The sequence below is a fragment of the Nipponia nippon genome, unplaced genomic scaffold, assembly GCF_047370975.1.
Source record: "Nipponia nippon isolate SJK-2023a ecotype South Korea unplaced genomic scaffold, ASM4737097v1 scaffold_11, whole genome shotgun sequence".
In the NCBI taxonomy this organism is placed as follows: Eukaryota; Metazoa; Chordata; class Aves; order Pelecaniformes; family Threskiornithidae; genus Nipponia; species Nipponia nippon.
The window spans coordinates 12270944-12293334 of NW_028262302.1; the positions used below are offsets into that span (position 1 = coordinate 12270944).

General features: G+C 39.7%; 1 protein-coding gene across 4 annotated transcripts in view; it reads right to left on the minus strand.

Moving 5' to 3' along the window:
• Positions 1 to 15203, minus strand: part of EML5 (EMAP like 5) — a 117531-nt gene extending 102328 nt beyond the window's left edge. For all 4 annotated transcript variants that reach the window (XM_087747471.1, XM_087747470.1, XM_087747469.1 and 1 more), the window contains exon 1: positions 14915 to 15203. In XM_087747471.1, coding sequence (XP_087603597.1) covers positions 14915 to 15111 — 197 coding nt within the window. In that variant the 5' untranslated portion in view covers positions 15112 to 15203. The remainder of the gene's footprint in view (positions 1 to 14914) is intronic.
• Between the last annotated feature and the right edge of the window lie 7188 nt (positions 15204 to 22391).

The window sequence follows — 22391 nt, forward strand, 5'->3', positions numbered from 1 at the left end:
AGCTATCAATAACTTAAGAGGGAGGCAGTCCAGCTATTCAGCTCCTTTGGGTCACCACATTTGATGACCTGAGAGATCCCTTAACAAATCAGCAAGCACTATTAAATGATTTGGTTAGGATCTGTCAGTCACAAAGTTAGACACCAGTTCTTCACTTCTAAATACAAGTGGTGAAAAGTATGCAAACCTACAAAATGATCACAGACTAAAAAACTGAGGTAGCCTAAAATTAAAGTGGAAATACTGATTTCCCATTCTAACCAGTTTACAAGCTAAGAAACTACTTAATTAGCTTAAGTAAAGATTATCATGCTGTAGCTACTTAATTATGTGCACACTGAGACAAGTATGGCTATAAAATCAAAACAGATTTAACTTCAAATCAAGTTTGCAATGAAATACAGGCTAGAAAGGGAAACTGAATGACAAAAAGTCTTATCAGTTATAATCTCTCTCATATTTCAGTGCACAAAAACTCACTGCACTGTTTGTTGAATTAGAAATGTACAGAATAAATGATTTAAGGTCAAAGAAGCGTTTACTCCAAATCTTTTCGCCAGGAAAATTTCAAAAATTTCTTTCCAGAAAAAGATTATTTTGGATGCTTCTGACCTCACAAGTTAACTAAATAAACTTGCTTGAGGTACAAAATTTTCGTGTTTCTAAATCTTTCACTATTACGGTAAAACCCTTCAAACAACCCTTCATCCAGCCATTACTGTTTGCTTCTTCTCCATAAGAGATTTACAACAGTTTTTAACTACTAGATTAATCTTCCTTCTATTTTTGAAATTTATACTACATCTTCTAGTATTACATAGAAAAAATAATCACAGATTGTACAATTTTCTTTCATATTTCTGAACAAGTAGATTAAACAGCAATTCAGTCTTCTCTCCTATGGGATATATTATGAAAAACTTATCTGAATATGCGAGAACTTATCATCTGAATGTTCGAGAGTGGAGTCACAGAATAATTAGGGACAACTTTTGAAAGGTTTTCCTTTTATACAGAAAGGTCACTCTGATAAAATTAGCAGTTGGCTTAAAATAAGGAATGGTGGGAAGAAGGCAGTGGCGAGCTGCTAGTGAAATAAGCTGAGATAAGCAGAGTATTCTGTGCTTCAATGGACTGTATTTCATTACCAACCAAAGACGGTTTAGAGCAGAAGAGAGCCCTGAGACAATCTTTATGTTGCCAACCCTGGAGACTGCAGACACACCAGATTTCTTCCCAAGCTCTTCAGAACACCAGGCCTACAGGTGTTCTGCAGCAGGCAGTCAGAGGTGTTTTCCTACAGAAAAGGAAAGCCAAGGACATCTGTAACACTTGTCTCAAATTTACCATCCCAGCATCTAACTTCATGCCCAGAAAGGTGAAATGAGCCAGGATACCACTTAAAGTTGGGACAACATCTGAACCATTTAGAAAAACTATAAAAATGTGATGGAGACCACAGAACACAAGTATTTACATGAAAGACTGTCTGCTAAAACAAACAAAACCCCCGCATGTACCAGAAGCATAAATAAAACAGGAAAGCAGCACGGGAAAATTCAACAATACTAAACGGACTCCAAGGTCAATGTGTATTTGGTAGGGAATGAAAGCTGTTGCACATGTGGGCTCACAAACTTATTTACTAAAAACCACTAAAAAGGAGAAGATGGATAAAGAGCATTCATGAGCAACACTTTCAATAAAATACAACTCTTCTGCTCTAAAATTATGTTTATCTCAAGAATACTGATCCAGTTGACTATTCCCAATGAAGTAATGTAATGTACACTCATTATCATAAGCATATGCTGCAACCTGCAAAAGATAAAATCACAATTATTTATAAATTAATTTATTACTGAATAATGTTGCAAAGGCTATTCATTTTTATGGTATTAAATTTCTACGGTAGAAGAAACAGCAATTGATAAAGCAATAAGTAAAAGAGGAACCTGTAACTAAAAATGCACTTAAAGTGCAACCTCTATCTAAAAAACACCAAACCAAACATTTACCACTTCTTCAAATTTTCCTGTTATTTCCCTAAGTACTCTGGAAGACTATTTAGCTTAAAATGTCACACTCACCACAATAAATCTTGAGGCAATTTCCAAATGCTGTCAGATGCCTTGTCTTGATCTAAGATAAAGCATCATTCACCTTGCTTGCTCTTGTAAAGGGATTATAAGCAGGGAACGAGGATTAACACAGTTCTAAAAGTCAGGAGAAGGTTTATACAGTTGTCAGCTAACCAAAACATAGAATTAATCCACTCCTGCCTGCATGCTGTCTTGATAAAAATAGAGACATCTCACCACCACTCACCTTAAATGACTAAGATACATAAATGTTTTTACGTGACTTCTACCCTTAAGTATGTTGTTGGTTCTTTTTTTTCCCCAATTGTATGTATGTATAATGTTTGCATGCACCTATATCACAGTCTGACATTTTCAGGAGCTTTATTATTAAAATAAGTTACCCTATAATTCAGAAAATTGAAGGGTTACTGTTATTTTTAACATTACATCCAACCAGATTTAGTCACAAGAAATGTACCACATAAATAGAAAGAAGCAAAGCAGTAAAACAATTCTTTTCCAGCTAGTCTTTTAGAGCATTGTTATAAAACTATGTCATATCCACAAATTTCATTATCCAATTCCAGTAAAGAAAAAAATACAATACGTAATTAGGAGTGAAAAGCGTGAGTAGAGGTGAGAACACAATGATTTTACTACAACTATGAGCACTTTATAAACATGATTTTCAGCTTGGACACATTTGCTTTATTATTGGGTCTGGTCCTTTGCCTCAGTTTTATTTCTTCTGTTCAGCCGAATTCTTCACCTGAATCAAGCATTTTATTTACATATAATTTTATGTCAAATATCTAATCAATATACCTTGTGTGAAGCCAAAGGAAGTTTAAATTGTAATACACCCTATAGTCAACACAATGGAAAAGGCAAATGAAAAATTTCCCTGCATGTCATCTGCCACAGATCCAGCTAAACCATCAGTGGAAGTACCACTTGTGGTACCTATAAAGCTGATCACTTTGTTCAAAATGACATTATTCTCTCCAAAGTTACAGCACTCTGGACTCTTGAATTCAACCCCCCAAGAAACATCCACTCCAAGTCACAGCAATCCTTGTGAAGAGGAAAGTTCAAATCCGAACAGAATGCCAGGGTCTGCTCCGGTGTCCTCCTGTGCCAGCCACAAACCCTACCCACTATCCACTGATGAGGCACAGGTTGTTCTAAAAGGATGCGTACGTGAGGATTTTCTGAAGACAGGGTCCTGGTTCTGAGACTGGATATGCATCCCAGCAGTTTGTCAGCTGAATCGAATGCAGAGAAATCTCTTGGAACTCATCTAAAGCGTATGTTTAAGATTCTTTTATTTCCACATACCTATCTTAAAACCTAGTAATTCTGTTTATATTTGGACGGCCTTAAGTGAAAAAATTCCTGTGAACAAACTGGCTTACCTCACCTCAGAAAAAGAGGCATTTCAATTCACAGCTCAAGAGGAGTTCTTACTCCCGGTGTATGAATCCACTGCTTTTCAGCATAGCAACATCATCCTGATGCAAAACAATGCTAATCCACAGTCAAACAATACCAAGATACCTCAAAAAAAGTGAGCCCCCAAAAATATTTGTCAAAGACAACCCCATGAATATTTAAGCAATAAGAAGCTGGACATCGCTGTTACGACGGGAAGTAAAATAAGGGGTGAGGGAGGGGTTGGCTAAAATGAGAGGAAGTAACGTGTTTTTAAAGCAAAAGAATCAGACTGATCCAGGCATACAGATATGGGTCTTGATCCATCTGGTCCACAGGCCGAAGCAATAGGCACCATAAAGAAAACTCCCCTGTAAAAGCTTGGAAGATCAAGCAGTGACAGAAATTAGAAAACTGTGAAAAATGGCTGGAAGGATTGTCCACTGTATCTTCTGAAGTAATATCCGAATACCCAGAGTTTTCACAGAAGGATATGCATCAGGCACCATCTTACAGATCCTATTCAAAACAAAAGGAGTATACCAGGAAGCCTCTCAACAGTAATGAGGATTCCCAGTTAAAGGGAAGTTTTTTTCAACTAGGCTAGGAAAAGTTATTCTGAAGAAGAGATATAATATTTCTCTAGAGATTTAATAATACAGGTAACCGCTAGCCGCTGGGTAAAATAAGAAGAAAAACTGTTTTTCTAACTGAAATGGTCACACAAAGACATATTGCTTTAAATGCAGCGTAGAAGTGAAATATCTCACTTATCGCCAAAGTAATAGGTATGTCGGGATGGGGCCTTCAAAGGACAGATTTTCTTCGTGTTCACAGGCTGACGAAGATGTCTCCAAGAGCAACGTCACTCAACTCAGGTATCAGTTACTAATAAATATCAAAGTTTGCCCTCTTTCTTAGTAATGCCAACATCACTTTTGCTGTTTTTATGGCTGAAATTGAAGCAGAAAGACAAAAACTTGAAGTGAAAGTAAAGGTGGTCAACACCAAAAATGTTCCAGGGATTTGTTATCAGATGGTGCACACACTGGAATTCTTTGTGGTTTCTATCTTCTGCAATATATAACTGATAGATGTATATATATATATATATATAAGCCCAGCCTAAAAAAATCAATCATATCTTTTGCTACCAAGAGTTAAGGCAATCTTGGCTGATTCTGACCTTTTTTGTGCAAATCAAGCGCTGCATTTTGAAAGTCTATTACTATTGTAATAGCTACAACAGCAATGCAAATAATTATATTGGTTATTTCTTGTAGAAATGAAAGTCTTTTGTAGTCACTGGAGTAATCAGAGCAATCTGCGCCCTAATGCAAGTAATTTATATGTATCTATAACATTCTGTAAGGTGCTTCACTGACGCACCAGGGGAAATTCATACTACACCAGATGGCACTCACACCAGAATCTCACCGTGTAGAAAATCTTGACTGTGTATTGTGAAGAGAACATTCAATAGCATCTAGGTTAAACATTCAACTGAATTATTAAGATGGCCAGGGGATCTTTCACACTGTGACACGTAATTCAAGGAATATTATAACTTTATTTTTCTTTTCAAGTTATTTCAAGTGCTCAGTAACTTTGTCTACCATGTGAAAGTACCAAAAGCAACAGATTATTCCAAGTCAAATAAATATGTTGTGAATAAACCGACTTCCTTGATAACACTATAACAGCATTATAATTCTAAGTGTATCATAAGAAATCTAAATTTTTAAATTGAGCATATGACTGATCTGCATCAGTCCAAATTAGACAGCCTTGCCACTTCTGAGTAGTAAATTATTTTTCCTTTAAAATCCTTGATGCTAGACAAAAGTGCTGTCCTAAACCACAAACATAACTCTGTAAGTGATATAATAATATTTGGAAAAACTAGGTAAACTACATTTTGAAGTTAAAAAAAACATTTGAGATATTATAAAATGTAAAACTAAATTCTCTGGCTTTTTTAGCTTTACATCAACATCAGCTTAAACTTTAAAAACCTAAAATTGTAGATGACATAAAACCAGAAATAACTTTTTATAGTTTTTGTTGTTTGGGGGAGGTTTTATAATTATTTCAGGTTTTGTTTCAAGTGATGTATGTTTTTTAAAAAGCCTACAGTGCTTTTGTTTATAATTACAGTAAAATCTAAACATATCTTTTGATATGTCAGACAGAACTAGTATACTATGTTTTTCAATCTAAAAGACTTAAGAGAGGTAAAAAAAAAAAAAATCAATCAACTGTTAAATAATTAACTTTTAAACCTGAAGTTTGTTTTATGTCCTAACTGGAACTTTAAATTTTGCATTAAAAAAACCAAACATTTGACTTCAGGCAAACCCTTCAAAAGAATTATTTTATTCAAACATGCTAAGCTACTGCCTATCACCATCATAATAACCTTGTAAACACAATAATAAGTTAACTTCATAATGCTGTTAAAAAAATCAGCCAGGAACATCATCTACTTTCCCACCTATATCAAGAGGATGACTAACAAATTAAAACATTGAAAACATAGGTAAGCAGAAATATAATTGCTTTGATTGTAATTTGGAAAAGCTGAAAGATTAGGGCAGACTTCAAAATTTCTGCAGAAAAGGCTTTAAAATTTTTAATGATCAAACATTATTAAGCCCTTGGTTATATTTCCTGTTCTTCTCTGATATTGTCCTAGAGCCTCATGTTGCCGCATTCGTTCTAAGAAAAAGAGCCAACTATCAAATCAAGCAAAGCATTTTCTACAGCACCAAGATGTTTTCTCATTTAAGTATTGACCTGACCTGATCCCTGCCTGTGAGCGCTGACGGAATCAGATCAGAAGGTGATGTGACTGCTGGCTATGAAAAGCATGATGCATGAAGGCAAGCTCGTAAGCCTGCAGCTCCTTGCTTTGTCGATCTACTTTAATCAACTTCTAGTACATTTTAGATGTTCAGTTCTGGTTGGATATTTTTGGTATTTCTATTCATGTAGTTTTAATTAGGAAAAATAAAGTTTTCAATGGTATGCAGGCTTATTAAGCAACAGGCATACGCTAGTCCCATTTCAAAACTGAATCCAGGAAATATTTTACTCTGTATTCCTAAAATATTTTCATTTTATCAAACCAAATCCAAGCAAAAGATATTTTAAGAAGACGACACACAAAGCTCTCAGTGAAAAAACTTGTAATGAAGATTCGACAATAAATCCCTCAAAGAACATCTTCCAGCCTGGTACAACACGTGTTCCAGAACAACTCTAGTACTACCAAGAAACCTTGGTTTTCCTCAAGGAAATAGCAGATCATTCTCTCTCCTCTCTCTGATCAGTTCAATATATGAGCACAAATCTTCCTCCAGACTTTTACACGTGACAATTTGAGATCACTTAACATGAAAAGCTGGACAGAGCTTAACTGAGACTTTGTCCTTGTGAACGATGGCATAAAATGAAGTGGTCAGCAGAGTAACTACCTCACTCCTTGTCCTAGCAATTACTTCTGCTGTAAGAAATGCCATTTTGACTGATAGTCAAAAGATACTTGAGCTAGAGGCTCATAGGAGGACGGATTAGTTTAATTATGACATAATTTAGGTCCTGTTAAGTCATGAGTCCTTTAATGGAGGGAAATAAACTGATTATGCCCTTAAAGAACACCTGGAAGTGACAAAATGAGAGTAGATGTATTTGTCTTTAGTATAACCAAAACAAACATGGCACCCTATAAGCCTAAGAATAAGCTAAGAAGAAGACTTGATTTTTAAGTTGCAAATCTAAACTTTCAGGGAAAAAAAAAAAAAAAACAATCAGTCCCTCAAAATATTGTATTCAGAAAAGGAAAATGCCTTATTCACAAAGAATAGCTTGGTGAATTAATCTATTCAAGTGATTCGGGCTGCTGTAATAAACCTCTCGGAATGGTACACATTACATGATTTCAGCATTACATTGCTTTCATCCTTTGAAGCAAGAATGCGGTTTCCTCCTCAAGTGCAAATGGAGAATGAACCCCAGGTGTCACTTTTGAGCAGGGATGCATGAGCACACACTCCAAAGCTTGCTCTTCTTTGCAGAAAACAAACTATTAAAGCTATTAGGTTTCACAGTAAACATTCCATTGCATATCAAAAGAACACAATCTATCTTCAATGACTGATTTTCTTCAATAAAAAATAACTTCAAAAATAATTTCCTTAACTATAGACTTACATGAAATTATTTTTATGTGAATTTGCATATGGGAAGAAGATCATAAATGGATGTTTGTAGTCAAAATCCTGAAGCTTTGGAACTGAACTTCCAATTCTGGAAGCGCCCACTGCTCAGCTTGGGGCTCCAATTTTGATTTTTGGTTGGAAAGTCTCTTGACCTGTCACTGAACACCACTGAAAAAAGCCTGGCTCCATCTTCTTTACACTTCCTCTTCAGGCATTTATAAGATACATTGATAAGATCCCCTCTGAGCCTTCTCTTCTCCTGGCTAAATGGTCCCAGCTCTCTCAGCCTTTCCTCAGGAGAGATGGTCCAGTTCCTTAATCATCTTCGTGGCCCTCCATTGGACCCTCTCTAGTAGCACCATCTCTCTCTTGTACTGGAGAACCCAGAACTGGACACAGTACTCCAGGTGTGGCCTCAGGAGTGCTGAGTAAAGGGGAAGGATTCCTATCAAAGACTTCTTTGAGACTTAAGAACAAAGAGCGGTTTCCCAGGACTATCCCTAATAACCCAGAATGTATGCACCTTGTAGGTTTCCTCAGTATTATACAAGCAACATTCTGAGGTGTTTCTATGCATGACCCATTTCACATTTGAGGCATAACTGTAAGATGGATTTTACTCCTGTCTTCCTCCAGTAAAGTTATTAGAAGATCCAAAGGGGGATGACTGGCCTTCTTCAAAGGCTATGATTGTTGAAATAATTTGGGAGATTACATTTCTGCAAATAAAAAAATAACAAAGTTCTCTTCTAGAAGGAAAGATCTGGACTGCATAGAGTTCAAGGGCATACAAAGAATTCCTCACTAGAACATGCTGAAGCTTGTTTTTCCTCTATCACATTAGTAATTCAAAAGACGGAAGAGGTTGCACATGTAATGGACAGTTAAGAAATTTCTCCTCATGTGGCAACTATGGTATTCATTCAGCTACATTCTCTGGAATCTGAAATACACAACTAATCGTGAAATTCCTGGTGAAAATTCATAGATCTGCTGCCAAACCAATTGATAGAATTCCATCTGATAAAATTTTGTAGCTGTACATAATATCTATTGCCTAACATTTGTGCTTGACTGTCATCTGGAGTTAGGTCAGAGACATACACCATTTATTCCAGACAAGAACAAGACAATAAACCTGACGTTTCAACTACTTGAATTATTTGTTGAGGTTTTTGAGAACTAGGATGGATCTCAGGGTGTCAGTCTATTAGAGGAATGGAAAAGATGGAAATAAAAGAATTTCCCTCTACATTCTTGAGAAACCTGCTGTTTGGCTCTTTCTCTGAGAAAAGATATTCTCTTCTTTCATAAGGTTTTCTCATGACATGGATCTAATGAAAAGGGAACAAAGAGAGGCAGAATGATACAATGAGGTGGTAGAAATACACAGCATCTTTACAGAAAAAAACCAACAGCTAATCATCCAAAGTCATAACAATGCACGCTTAACAAAAAGAGAGGATGAGGAAAAGACCGGAGTCGTCATTCAAAACTAGCATGTGACTGTTTGCAAACCACAGCTGACAGCCACGCACAAGAAGCCTGGACCTGCCTTCTGGAGAGCATTATCTAGTAGCAGTCTTACAAAGCAGCTGACCGAGTCCAACAATTTCTTAGATGCTGATGGTTAAACTAACATTGAAGGTGCAACAATAGGTAGGAAAAACTCCATCAAACAGAGTTTGTGAACAGCACTAACACCAGGGAGCAGACATGATTTTAGTGATTTTCATTTTCACTAGAACCTCAGAAATGTTGACACTAGAAAGAAATGGTTTATTTTGCCTTGGAATACAGGAGCAAGATCACAGAATCTCAGGCAGGACAATCTCTTGTAGACTGAGCCAAATTCTGAAATATAAAAAGATGACAGTCTTAAATAAAATGCCCAGAAAGACCACAGTTCAGAGCAGCCAGAGTTTTGGCTGCTTCTTTTTGTTCCTTGTGAAACAAAGTCCAAGATGATTCCTACAGAGTTCCCAGTAACAAGTAAGAAAAACTGTCTTAACAAAAGCTGTGATTTAGACAAGTGAACTATTTTGCTGAAAACAGCCAAACCCTGTCTCTGTCAGAATACAGAGAAATGCTTTGTCATTCTTTCTACCTGTCTTGCATATACCTCTGCTTTCTGTAAGCATGCAATTTACCTCTCTACAGTCTTCGATACAAAGGGGCACAAGGGGGGAAAGAACCAGATGTTTTTAAGCGAACTAAAGGTAGTACCAACACCTTTCTCCTCTGTCTTTGTAGTAAGGGATCTGTTAAGTTTCTGGTACTAGAACTCCTAATAATAAAGAATTGTAATGTTTTCTGAATAATTTTTTAAGTTATGTCTGACTCCACAGGAGTCCTAGGACAGACAATGTATGATTTCTTTCCCCCAACTTAGTCCGAGACAAGGAAAAATACACAGATATCTAGACAAGTAGGGAAATGAACTTCTTAGACACAGCCTATAGTTGCTCTACAGCAGAGCTAGAGATGGCATTATCAGCAGAAATTCAAGCATTTTTTCGAGCTTAAGATGCGCCAGCTACTACCTGTAGCAACAAAACCTAAATGTATCACAGACATCTTAATCAAATAGTCACAGATTACTGGTGATAAAGTTCTAGGAAGAATATACAACAGCGCTATTATTTGCCACCTAACTCACATGATGGATATTAGAAAAGTAGGAGAAGGAAAACAGCTCTTCCTAATTTGTCTCCCTTTGACAGAGAAACATAGTTCCTCTTCTTTCTTTGACCTGCATGCTTGGGTGGTTGTTTTGCGCCAGCATAGAGATAATGGTGCACAAGGACAGACTTATGAATGAGTGCTAAAGTTTGAAGAACAGACGTCATGGAAAGCAAAATACGCATTTTTGCCAAGTCTACTAAAGATGTCAAAAAGATGCACTGGTTTGATCTTAGGTTTTCTTTTGCTTTTCAATAGCATCATCAATGCCAGGTGAAAAGTTAATTCCCAGTAAAATTCCAATACTCTGAAGCTCACAAAAAAAGACAGTCACAGGGCTAGCATTAAGGGCAGGGAGGGGAAAAAAAAAAAAAAAAAAAAGGAAAAATTGCATCAAAAGGAAAAAATTATTCTAAAAGCCTCCTTGGAGCACATCAGCAGAAAGCATAGTCGTGGTAACATCAAAGGCTTTTTCCAGCAGACAGCCATTTAAAAAGGTGGATGAGTTCAGGGTTTCCCATTTTCTCACCTTCCGTCAGAGAAAGTAAAGTACATAAACACGCTTTAGCTAGCCCAGACAAATAAGGAGCCTCAACATGAGCATCAGTTTCCAGTATGACAAGTTAAATACTCTGAGGGAGCATCTTCTGAAATCTTTATACAGATCAGGATTAAATATGATCCCCCTAAGGTCTCCCTCTCAGACAAGGGAAGGACAGCCTACATTAAATAACCCATGCTCCTCTAAATCACTAAAATTATGAAGAGAGAACAAAGGAAAGATCTAGCCTGAACACACCAAGACATTGTTTCTTCCTCCTCTACCGTAAAGCAAACCAATTTACACCTCACAAGCTAGTTTGGTGATTTATGAAATCCTACAGAACACACAGTTTAAATCAGTAACTTTGCAGGAATAATTCACGTGTTCATTCAAAATTAGTATCTCCAACATATACGCAGCCCAGGCTGGACAGGGGATCTTCTGCAAACATAGCAGATGTCCAGGATATGCTGCTGGCAATGGACAGCACTATCAAAGCAAGCCACTGAGATTTCATGTTCAAGATTTTCCTCCCTATTTACTCCTAAAAATGCAAGAAGAAAACTCAGTTATCATCACTCCCAAAAGACGCAAATTTCCAAAGCACTTCTGCATCTAAGTGACATGTTCCACAAGTGTCTGCACACACCCAGGACCTCAACAATAAAAATGTGCAGATGCATAAGAAATGGGAGATAAATAAGATCAAAAACATGATACTCTCTATCCTCCAGAACAGTGGGTTGATTTCTGGAAAGTAATTCTCAGAAGAGATAAAAACCAAAAGATAAAAAACAAAAGCTCACCAGAAAGCAAGGGAAGTCCTTTTTAGAGACAGATTGGAGATGAATGACTGAGATTGTTCAATTCAAAAAACAGACTAATAAAAGAGGCCCCGAGTGATCCTGATTACCCTCTTCTATTCCGAAAGACTGTTCAATAGAACTGAGGGACAAAACACTGAAAGAGAGCTCTCATATCTTCAATACACAGTTAACTGAGGCTGGGGGGGGGGGTGTGGGGTGGGGTGTGGACACTGCGATTAAAATTGGGATTAGACATTATACTGAAAATAAATTATGTTAAAACGTCTAATCATATCAAAAATCTTACAGCAGGTTTATAGGTCTTTGTTTAATAAAAGGAGGTAAAACTTCACAGCAGAAGACAAACTAACTGCTAGTGCTAGAAATAAATTTTCCAAAGGAAAATATCCTCTATCTGTCCATTAATCTAATACTGTTTTCTATTATTAAAGATGAAGAACTGGTCTCCTACTTAAGAATTGCAATTCCTCTCTTCCTGACTGATGCTTAAAATTAGAATGTCATCCAAAGCATGCTAATGATATAAAAGTTCTCATAATGAAGAGTACTAATAATATCACCACGTAGCATGCAATATATACTGCTTAGTCTTTGTAGCTATGGAGCTGTGCTCATGGAACTTTGATTCTTTAAATATATAAGATTTTTAGACACTAGACTTGCTTTCACAAATGAGATCCCATACTTGTAAAAAGACACTCAATCCTCCCATTGCTTTCGGTAAAACATCTCAAATGCTTCAGCATTCGGATGGTACTTGCTGAGCCTATGAAAACACAAAACGTATGAATTTTTTTGCAGTACAACAGTTGAGTTTGCTATCTTCAGAGAGAAAATTTAGTAACACCGATTACTCTATTATATAATCCCATTTTTGCACCTGTTTTCTGGCATTTTAAAAATCCATTTTTTTTTTTTTAATACTTGACCTTCCTATTATGACTGCTTTAAATATTGAGAACTAACCTGTCTAGGTACCCAAGTTTAGTCAGGAAAAGTACGGGATGATGACATTTAAATACTACCATGTTGCTCTTAGAAAAAGCAGCAAGTGAAACACCGATCACTGCAAGTCTAATCTTACTATTAGAAATAGTCACACTGCTTTTAAATCGAGCATTCTTCTTTAAGCATACTAACATTTCTGTATAGCTTTTGCATTTAAGAAGCACACAAAATTCTAACTGTGTAAAACTGTAATGCTTTAATGCATTTAGAATTATATTCTCTTCACATCAGTACAATTCAAAGCAGGAGAAACTCCAGTATGCCGGGTCATGGTACCATACAAATCAAAGTACATCCCCATACAAATCAGATAAAGTCATTATGTTCTTGCTCTCTGCTTTGCTGACTTTTGACAGATTTTTTTTTTGTTTTAGTACAATTCTGAATAATGAGTTGTCACATTTTGGCCAAATGTAGCACATTGCACCGAAACTGAGAGAGAGTGAGCAAAAAACTGTTAGCACAGGAAAACATAAACAGCTTCCCTAGTTGTAGCTCAAACCACATAATTCTTATCGTATAAGAAGTCCTAGTGAAACGAACGGTGTCATTTGGAAGCACTCATGAATAGACGGTATTTAATGTGTAATATTACACTATGGCAGCCTTGGACCTTGGATTGGAACAAGTAACGAGCTACCGCTTCCTTAGCACAATGGGAAGTTGTGGATCTGGACTTCCCACACCACCAGAGTGGTGGCATCAGAGACAGCTAGCAGTTCTTAAGAAACACTTTTTCCTGGATTAAAATGAGAATGTTAAAGCATTAAATGATGCAAATAACAGTGATTCAATCTTCTGATTCAACAACCCTAGTATAACGGTCTATAACGGTACATTGTCTGCCTACTTTTTTCTTCACATTTTTAGCACCAAGGAGAAATATACTACAGACGTGACACCATTCTAAGGGACATTCACAGCCATACTTCGAAACTACTTAAATTTATTCAACAAGAAGATTTAAAGAAAGAAAAAAAGTGGCCATTATGACCAGTTTTTCTAGTGTGTCTAAAAGCTTAAATGAAAGACATAGCTCTCCGCAGGCAATACCTGTTACTCATATGAGTAATGCGTACAGAAGGTATGCCTTGGAGCACTGAGCATCATAAAAACAAATTCCGTGCTGTAAATTACCTACAAAATTGTCTACTGCTAGCTCTTACCCCAACAGGAAGAGCAAAGGAAATCAGAATTTAAAATCCATCCGCAATGACACCTACTGGAAGGGAAAGGATTGATGACTCAGGCTCACATCTGCCCTTCATACTCTTCAAATGCTCTCATTGATCTCACAACACCGCTAGGCTTATAAAAGCATCCTTAGAGTGAAAATACATTTAAGAAATAACACCAGCACATTTCTTCTGCAACATCAGTTTGTAATTTTTTTTTTTTTTAATGAACTTCAGCACCTGATAACATTCACTGCCAAGCGAACTACTGAGCTACAGGAGAAGCCTCAATTTTGCAAGAAGTCTGATCTTTTAAGATTACCCTAAAAGTTGCACGAGTTACAGGCAGGCCACTAATTCCCCACGTAATCGTCGCCTTTCACACGTGAGCCAAAGGTCTACCTGCTGCAGATTAACCTCCTCCGCAGCCCCAGTGCTTCAGGGCACACACGAGATTATTCCTTCTCCCGCCGGCCCTCTGACATTCAGGGGCGGCCGGGGACGGAGCAGCGACCCCCACGCTGCCGCGCCGCGCCGGGCAGCCCGGCGCACAAGCGCCCGTACAAGTTTCGGCACCGCGCACCGGTGGCGGGGGGGGGGGGCACGACACGGCCCGTTAAACCCGACAGCCAAAAGCCATTTCCAGGCTGTGTCTACCCACGGCGAAGCCGGGGCGGGGGAGCGGAGGGGGCGAGGAAGCGCCGCCTGCCCTTGACGGATTTCGATCCGCTCCCCGGATCCCCACAGCGCTGACTGGGCGCGGGAGGCGGATCGCCGGCGCAGCCCGGGACGGCACCTGGGGCAGGCGGCGGGGGACACTCGCGCCCCGCTCCAGGGGGGCGGGAGGAGCGGGCGGGGGACGCGCCGGGCGGCGGGGCCGGGGCGCCCGGAGGGAGCCGGAGCCCGCGGCGGGATGCGGCCCGGCGGCCCGCGGCGGCGGTACCTGATGATGTCGTCCTGGTGCCCCAGGTAGAATTTCTGCCGGTGCTCCCGGGGGCTGTAGACCACGCCGACCCCCGCCACGAAGTAGACGATCTCCTTGGCCGCCGTGTAGTAGAGGTTGTTGCGGCACTGGTGACCCCGGTAACCGTAGACCCACTCCAGCCGCAGGTGGCAGCTCGGCGCGCTCCGGTCAGCCATGTCCCCCCGCCCCCGCCAGCCGGGTACGGCTCCCTGCCGCCGGAGACCCCGCGGGAAGGGGGCGACGGGTCGGCCGCCTCCTCCGCTCGGCTCGGTGTCCGCCGCGCTAATCCCTGGCCGCCGACATGAACGCCCGCCGCCGCCGCTCGTCCGCCGCCGCCTCACAGAGGGCGCCGCCGACCGAGCCCGCCTCGCCGCCTCGCGCCGCCAGACATGGCTGCACTGAGACACCGCCCGGGACGCGGAGCGAGGGCGCGGCGCCGCGCCGCTCCGGCCCCCCCGCGCCCCGGCCTGCGCCTGCGCCGAGGGCAGCGCCGTCAGGCGGCGAGGCGGGCCTGCGCGGCCGGCGGCGGGAAGGGCGCGCGCGGCGCTCGCCGCTGAGCGGCGGGAGGCGCGGGCCGCGGTGAGGAGATGGCGGCGCGGGCGGGGGGCAGGAGATGAGGGGCTTCACCGCCGCGCTTTCCTGGGTTTGGGGGGGCTTTTGTTTACAATTTTCTTTTTTTTCCTTGTGTCTTCTCCCCTGTCCCCAAGTTTAGTTTTATATTGTTTACTGCCCCCTCGGGTTCCGTGCCTTTCCGTCGACCCACTGCCGCCCGGCTCTCGGCAGCCGCTGGGGCTGGACGGGTCCCTCCTCAGCCGTGGGTGGAAACCACCCGCCACCCCGCTCTCACTGAGGGCCCGGCAGCACGCCAGCTCCGTTTCATCCAAGGAAAAAATATCAACTGCAGTTTTTAATGACTAATATTTAACCCTTCAACCCCACCGCCTGCCTCAGACCCCACAACAGTCACTTCCCCATCCATGCCGTAATCTCCCCGTGACACAACTTTTCATCCGTAGATCTCAAAGCGTTTTACATGGGAAAGTCACCATTTTCCAGTGTCACAGATGGGGAAGCGACTTCTCTGTGCTGCGTGAGGCAGCAGTGCAGGGGAACCCCCTGCCGCGCCCAAAATTTTGGTCAGGAGAACATGCTCCTTCCCAGCTTGGTCACGCTATAGAGTACCTAGCTAGCTAAATAAATGTACGTTACATGATCATGCAAACAGTTTTGCACTATAAACTTGAATACTTGTTCTAAAAGCTCCTGGATAATTAGCCTGGTTTGACAATTGAAAATACAACCAATCATTTTCCTATTACTTTCAGCACAGATTTGGCCTTCCAACTGTATGTATTTTGTCAGGATTTATTCTTAAATCTCCATTTTTTTAACTTCTGTTTCTCTTCTACCATTTCTTTAGCCATATTGACATTTATTCCACAAAACATCTACTTCTATCTAGTTACTTCATGTTGGAGACATCTTTCCATGCTACTCTATTTATGTTTTAATTAGTGGGAGTTTTTCCTCATAAATTTTCTTGAGTAAACTTATATTATTCCTTTCATTGGTTTTGAAAAAGAATTCTTTTGTAAAAACATGCATTTAAGCATTCTAGTCAATTAGGTTTATATTAACATGTTTTCACAGTCTAGAACACCAAGAGACGATATTTTTCTCCAGCTCTGACAATAAGGATTTTCATGACACCAGGATCAGACTCAGCTTTCAGTCCCACACGTTTCTTGAAAGCAACACAAGGCGCATAACAGAAGTCTGCAGAGATATTCATGCAGTCTGAAACTTGACTTAAATATACAGCCAAGGAAACTTCCCCTTCCATGAAAAATTTACAATTTTTGAATGAAAGAAAGAAAAGGGCTTTTATCTCTAATCAGGACAAAAAGTCGTACGTATTCACCAATAGATAAAGCAAATGTTACTTCCACAAAAATCGTCAGCAGTCTTTTTCCCTTCTATTTGCTTCCTAAACAGCCGGAGCACCTTGGAACTTGGGTAGCCACAGTTTCTCAGGAGTCCCCAAGATGGGAGACTGGCCAGGGAAACAGACTGGAGAATTCCCACCTAGCTTGTCTTAGAAGTACAAAATGTATTATTCTTTCTCATCTGATGTGAACTGTGCACGGCTGTTCTGTGTTGCTATCCCAGCTCTTTTCATGGGAAAGGCGGTTACAGAAAAAGTCAATAACAATGATGCTTAGTCTCATTCTGGAAATAATATGGAAAAGAAATGAATACTGGCTTTCTTTTGAGAAGCAAAAACAAAAAAAATTGCATTTCTGCATTGCTTCTCCTTGAATTCCACAGAATGTTTCGAATACACATTTAATCAAACTGGTAGTAAGATTTTGTGCAGTTCCATAAAGTTACAAATATGTTGAGGCTAAAAATAAGATTACAACTGCAAGACTGTTCCCTTCATAAGCTGAAGCTTATGAGAAAGTTTCAAAAAATACCGAATGTACATGATGACTGAAATAACTTGTTTCAAGCTTTTAAATGTTAATTGGATTGATTATCAGCAGACATAGGCATTTGATACGTACTTGACTTCTGCTGTTGTAAAAGCTCATTTGAAAGTGGGAGTATTTTTGTGGAATAAATTAAGAATACATTAATTTTCTCTTTACTGCACATTTATTGCATATTTAAACACGAATGTACAAAAATACGTAATTATGGTGTCTCTACATTCTTCTACTCTATATAAATATATACTTTTGCTGGGTTATTCCTTATAGTGAAATTCTGGACCTCTTGAGATCAGTACTAATGTGTGGTATTAACTTCAGTGGAGCTAAAATTTTAATCTTGTGGTCTTACTCGCAACTCAGAACAGGAGAGTATTTGATCAGTGAAAGCGAGTAGGCTGTTTTCAGCCGCACGTTCCAAAACCAGCGTTACTAAAACTGAAAAGAGAAAACAGCAATATCAGGAAGAAGCTTTAACATGTGACGACGTTGGCTCTAACTGGAAGCTGCAGATCATGTTTCCCGTCATGAACAGGAGAAGCCCAAAAATGTAGTCACAAAACCTACGTATATGCAGTGCAAGGAGGATGGGAACAGGTGAATGTCCCACACCACACAAACAGCCGGTATTTCCTCTTGATTGTTCCGGAGTTGACTACCATCTCTAAGATGAGGAAATGCCGGAAAGGAAATTCCAAGAGGAAAACTGTTCATTGTTGTAGGCTGCTAACCTTATGCCTACGCGTAAGCGGTGCGAGTGAAATTTTACACACTCAGCATCTATTTTTGCCGGGAATAGGAAGCAGCGTAGTACCACAACCTCTTCCTCTACCCTTACTCCGTCTAGCGTTCCTGCTCAGCTCTGACACAGGTAATTCCTCTGGCCCCTGCCAGCGTGGGCGTCCCCGCACAGTATCACTGGTGCGGGGCAGTCATGGCTTCAGGAACCACCAGGACAGCCCCCGTCGGTGTTGTACACGTTGCACAGGTACACTAGGACGCTGACACCAGCCCTTCTCCCTATTTTTTCTCGGCAGATGCACAAACGGAGCGCGGCCTCCCCTTCCCGAGCGCTGCCCGCGCCCGCGGCTCCCTCCCAGCCCCGCCGCCGCCGGGGACGGTGCTGTCCGCGGTGCTGGATGCGTGAGGCCCGGCGGGACTGGCCGCGACCGGAGAGGTACGTTTCGTTAGACCTCGGGTTACAGCGGGACACAGACGAGCTTTTAGCCAAATAAGACATTGTGCTTCCAGTAAGGTGTTTTACAAGTGAAACATGGTGTTTAGCTGTTTTGCCTCAGCTGCCTATGATGGGTTTTGTATCTTTCCTGTGATGCCAGATACCTCACTGCAAATTATGTTTTGTTAGTATACAGTGACACAAGTACATCACTTCTCTAACTAAAATCAAATAAGTGGCATTTTAATGTCTCATGACACGTACTTATAAGACGATGTACTTCCTAGCATATTGTAAATACATTTGCAATGCATCTCATCTTCTGCTAAATAGAACAAGGCTTAAAGAAGTGATTTCTTAAACAAATGCTCTTGGAACAGCTAATTCCAGAGCACACAAGATGAGGGATTATTCTCTGTTAAGTCCTAGGTAACACAGAGTAGCTGGTTCAAGTAGTAATTATATAATATGAAACAGATGAGCAACAGTGACAACATTAATTTTAACACCCTTTGGGATAAAAAGGTCTCAGTCTATTATGGGAACACAATGTCTGAAAATAATGTTTTGCAAAACTAAGAAACCTATTTAAGAGAGAAAGTAATGAGAATTACCTGCTGCCATTTAATAGCACTGAAGCAAACGCTAAGGATCACAAAGGCCTGTTTACTACTGGATAAAAATAAGAAGTCAAAAAAAAAGACAGCATCGCAAACTCAAACACCATTTGAGTTAATTCTCTATCCAAAAATTGAAAAATTAACGAGAGATTTTATACTATATCGGCCGACACATAAGATGCAAGTTATTAAGAAATTTTAAAGGACTAAGATATATTATTAAATTAACAATAGAGATTTTTTTTAAAGTAACATTAGAAATAGGAAGCCTTGAAAATAATCAGTAGGTCTACTGCATCATCAAGAAGCAAAGGAGCCAATTAAGGTTAAGAAAATGGCACAGAAAAATTGTTATTGATTTCTTCACATCTCTTCTCAACACAGAAGATTCTGAGTAATACAAGATGGGAGCACGTACAGGGTACGGTCACAGAAGGAGATATTTTTATAGCAAGGTGCTGGAAAATGATGAGCTAAAGAGCAACAAGCCACAAGTACATTATACTGTACCTCCAAAAATTCTGACCATTTCAAAATGTTGTAGCTGACATGCTCTGAAGAGAAAAATGCAATTGCTCTTTAAAATCATGTCCTATGTTGAAGCATCATCAAATACATAACCACTTTAAAAGCAAGTTCTATTATAAACATGGTAAGTACTAATCCATATATTTTCTTTTGGTACTGACTGATAAAATAAATACAGTAGATGAAAATAAAACAATTATATGTGTATGAAATTAAATATTACAGACATTAATTTGTCCTGCTTCTGCAAGATAAATTACACCTTGATAATCATAGGAATTGTGTTCATTTGGTAAACATTCATTCTGGGCACTGGAAGAAGTAGGCACCCTATTGAAAAGACAATGAAAATGTAATTTTTACAATGCAGACAGCAACTAGGGCTGCAATACGTTTATTCACGGAAATTTGATTTAGAAATTTCCTCACATAATGGTTTCCTAACATAGGGCTGGTAAAGGGATGGACAAGATACAAACATTATTGAAATTAAATTCATCCATCATTAGTATAGAAAGCAACAACTTCTTCTGGACATTCTAAAGCAGAAATAAAACTGTTTAGGATAGGAAGTGATGCAAGTTGTGCTGGTTTTGGCTGGGAGAGAGTTAATTTTCTTCAGAGTAGCTAGTATGGGGCTATGTTTTGGATCTGTGCTGGAAACAGTGTTGGTAACACAGGGATGTTTTGGTGACTGCTGAGCAGTGCTTACACAGAGTCAAGGCCTTTTCTGCTCCTCACCCCACCCCACCTGCGAGCAGGCTGGGGGGCACAAGAAGCTGGGAGGGGACACGGCTGGGACAGCTGACCCCAACTGACCAAAGGGCTATTCCATACCGTATGACATCATGCTCAGCATATAGAGCTGGGGGAAGAAGAAGGAAGGAGGGGACGTTTGGAGTGATGGCATTTTGTCTTCCAAAGTAACCATTATGCATGGTGGAGCCCTGCTTTGCTGCAGGTGGCTGAACGCTGGCCTGCTGATGGGAAGTAGTGAATGAATTCCTTGTTTTGCTTATCTGCATGGCTTTTGCTTTACCTATGAAACTGTCTTTATCTCAACCCATGAGTTTTCTCACTTTTACTCTTCCCATTCTCTCCCCCATTCAACCAGGTGGGAGTGACCAAGCAGCTAGGTGGTGCTTAGTTGCTGGCTGGGGTTAAACCATGATACAAGTACATCAGTAAACAATACCTGCTGAAACTGCAGAGGGAACACAATTACTGAAAACCATATACTGGCTTCCTTAGACATGACATTTTTACCAAAAGATCTTGTTTTAGGGTCTCTCCAGTAATCCAAAGTTCAAATCCTCTCTCTTTCGAAGCTGAGAGAAGGGTTTCTACCATTATTTCATTGGCAAAAATTTCAGTCTAAGAATTTCTATCACGGCACATATTTTTTTCTGAATAAATGCAAAAGAAGTTCTACATTTAGTTCCACATTTGAAGCTTCCGTAGTAAAATGATGTTTAATATTAGTCTCAGAAGTTAGGCACTATCATTTGTATTCTTTCTTAAAATGTCTATCACAAACTTTAAAAATTGGCCCTAAAATCTGTGTTAGCACATGGGAACAGTTCACTAAAAAATTCTTTTTAGTCTGTAAACACTGAAAAAGCTACTGTGTTTCAGACTGCCAACAATCTGACACCAGAATGGATTTTGAAGCCACTCAATGGAGCGCTCAGTATCTTTCAGCAATGACATTGTGTTTACACAACGTGGGTCTAGTCACCACACAGACACTTGGATCTAAACAGCTTTTTTTCAGCTTGCATTTTATGCACAATTATATGTGTACTGAAGTAATTCATCTAGGTTATTTGAGAACTTGTATCAAGCACCAGCACTTGATATAACATATGACAACCTAAACAGGCTTAAATGAGGCGCAAGAGAGACTGACTAAATCCCAATGCATTTTCTATCAATAGACTTATGATGAAAATCTGATTCTGAACTGCCAAAATCAATTGATTTCAACTGTTGACTAAACTAAATATAGAATGCAATTTATTTTAAATTCTACTTATGTGACAGCTATCTCTGGCTCCATCTTATGATATGATCAAAAACAATGTGAAGCAACACCTTGTTTGCATGCAGTGGTAATTTTTCTACCTGTTTTCAATTTTTTCTTTAGAACTAGGATAGTGTAGGATGATCAACCCCAAAGCATGTTGTTAATATTTTTGGGGGGATGAATTAATATTTCAGCTGGCTGATGCTAATTATTAGATTAAAAATTGTCAGGTCAAGATGACATGTTTTTACACAGTAGTTGACAAGGTTTTCAAAATATAATGCACAGTACTGACTTTGCAAAAGCTCTCAAAAAGCTTAGCTGTCAAAAGGAATCATGAAAGAGCTTAGCCATAAGTCACTACATAGAATCAACGTACAATAATGCAGGTTTATCAGATATGACATCATTTACCAGTGATAATATAAATATTCAGAAGAACTGCAGGAAATAAAATATTTAAACATTAAAAAGGTAACGGTATTAACTCTCATAATGCTGAGAAACTTAAAAAATAGCATAGCACTATTAATCCAGCAGTGAAATGCAAACCTTCAATTAATTCATTTCATTGTATCACTCCATACTGTCAGATCTGACTAAGCATGGAACA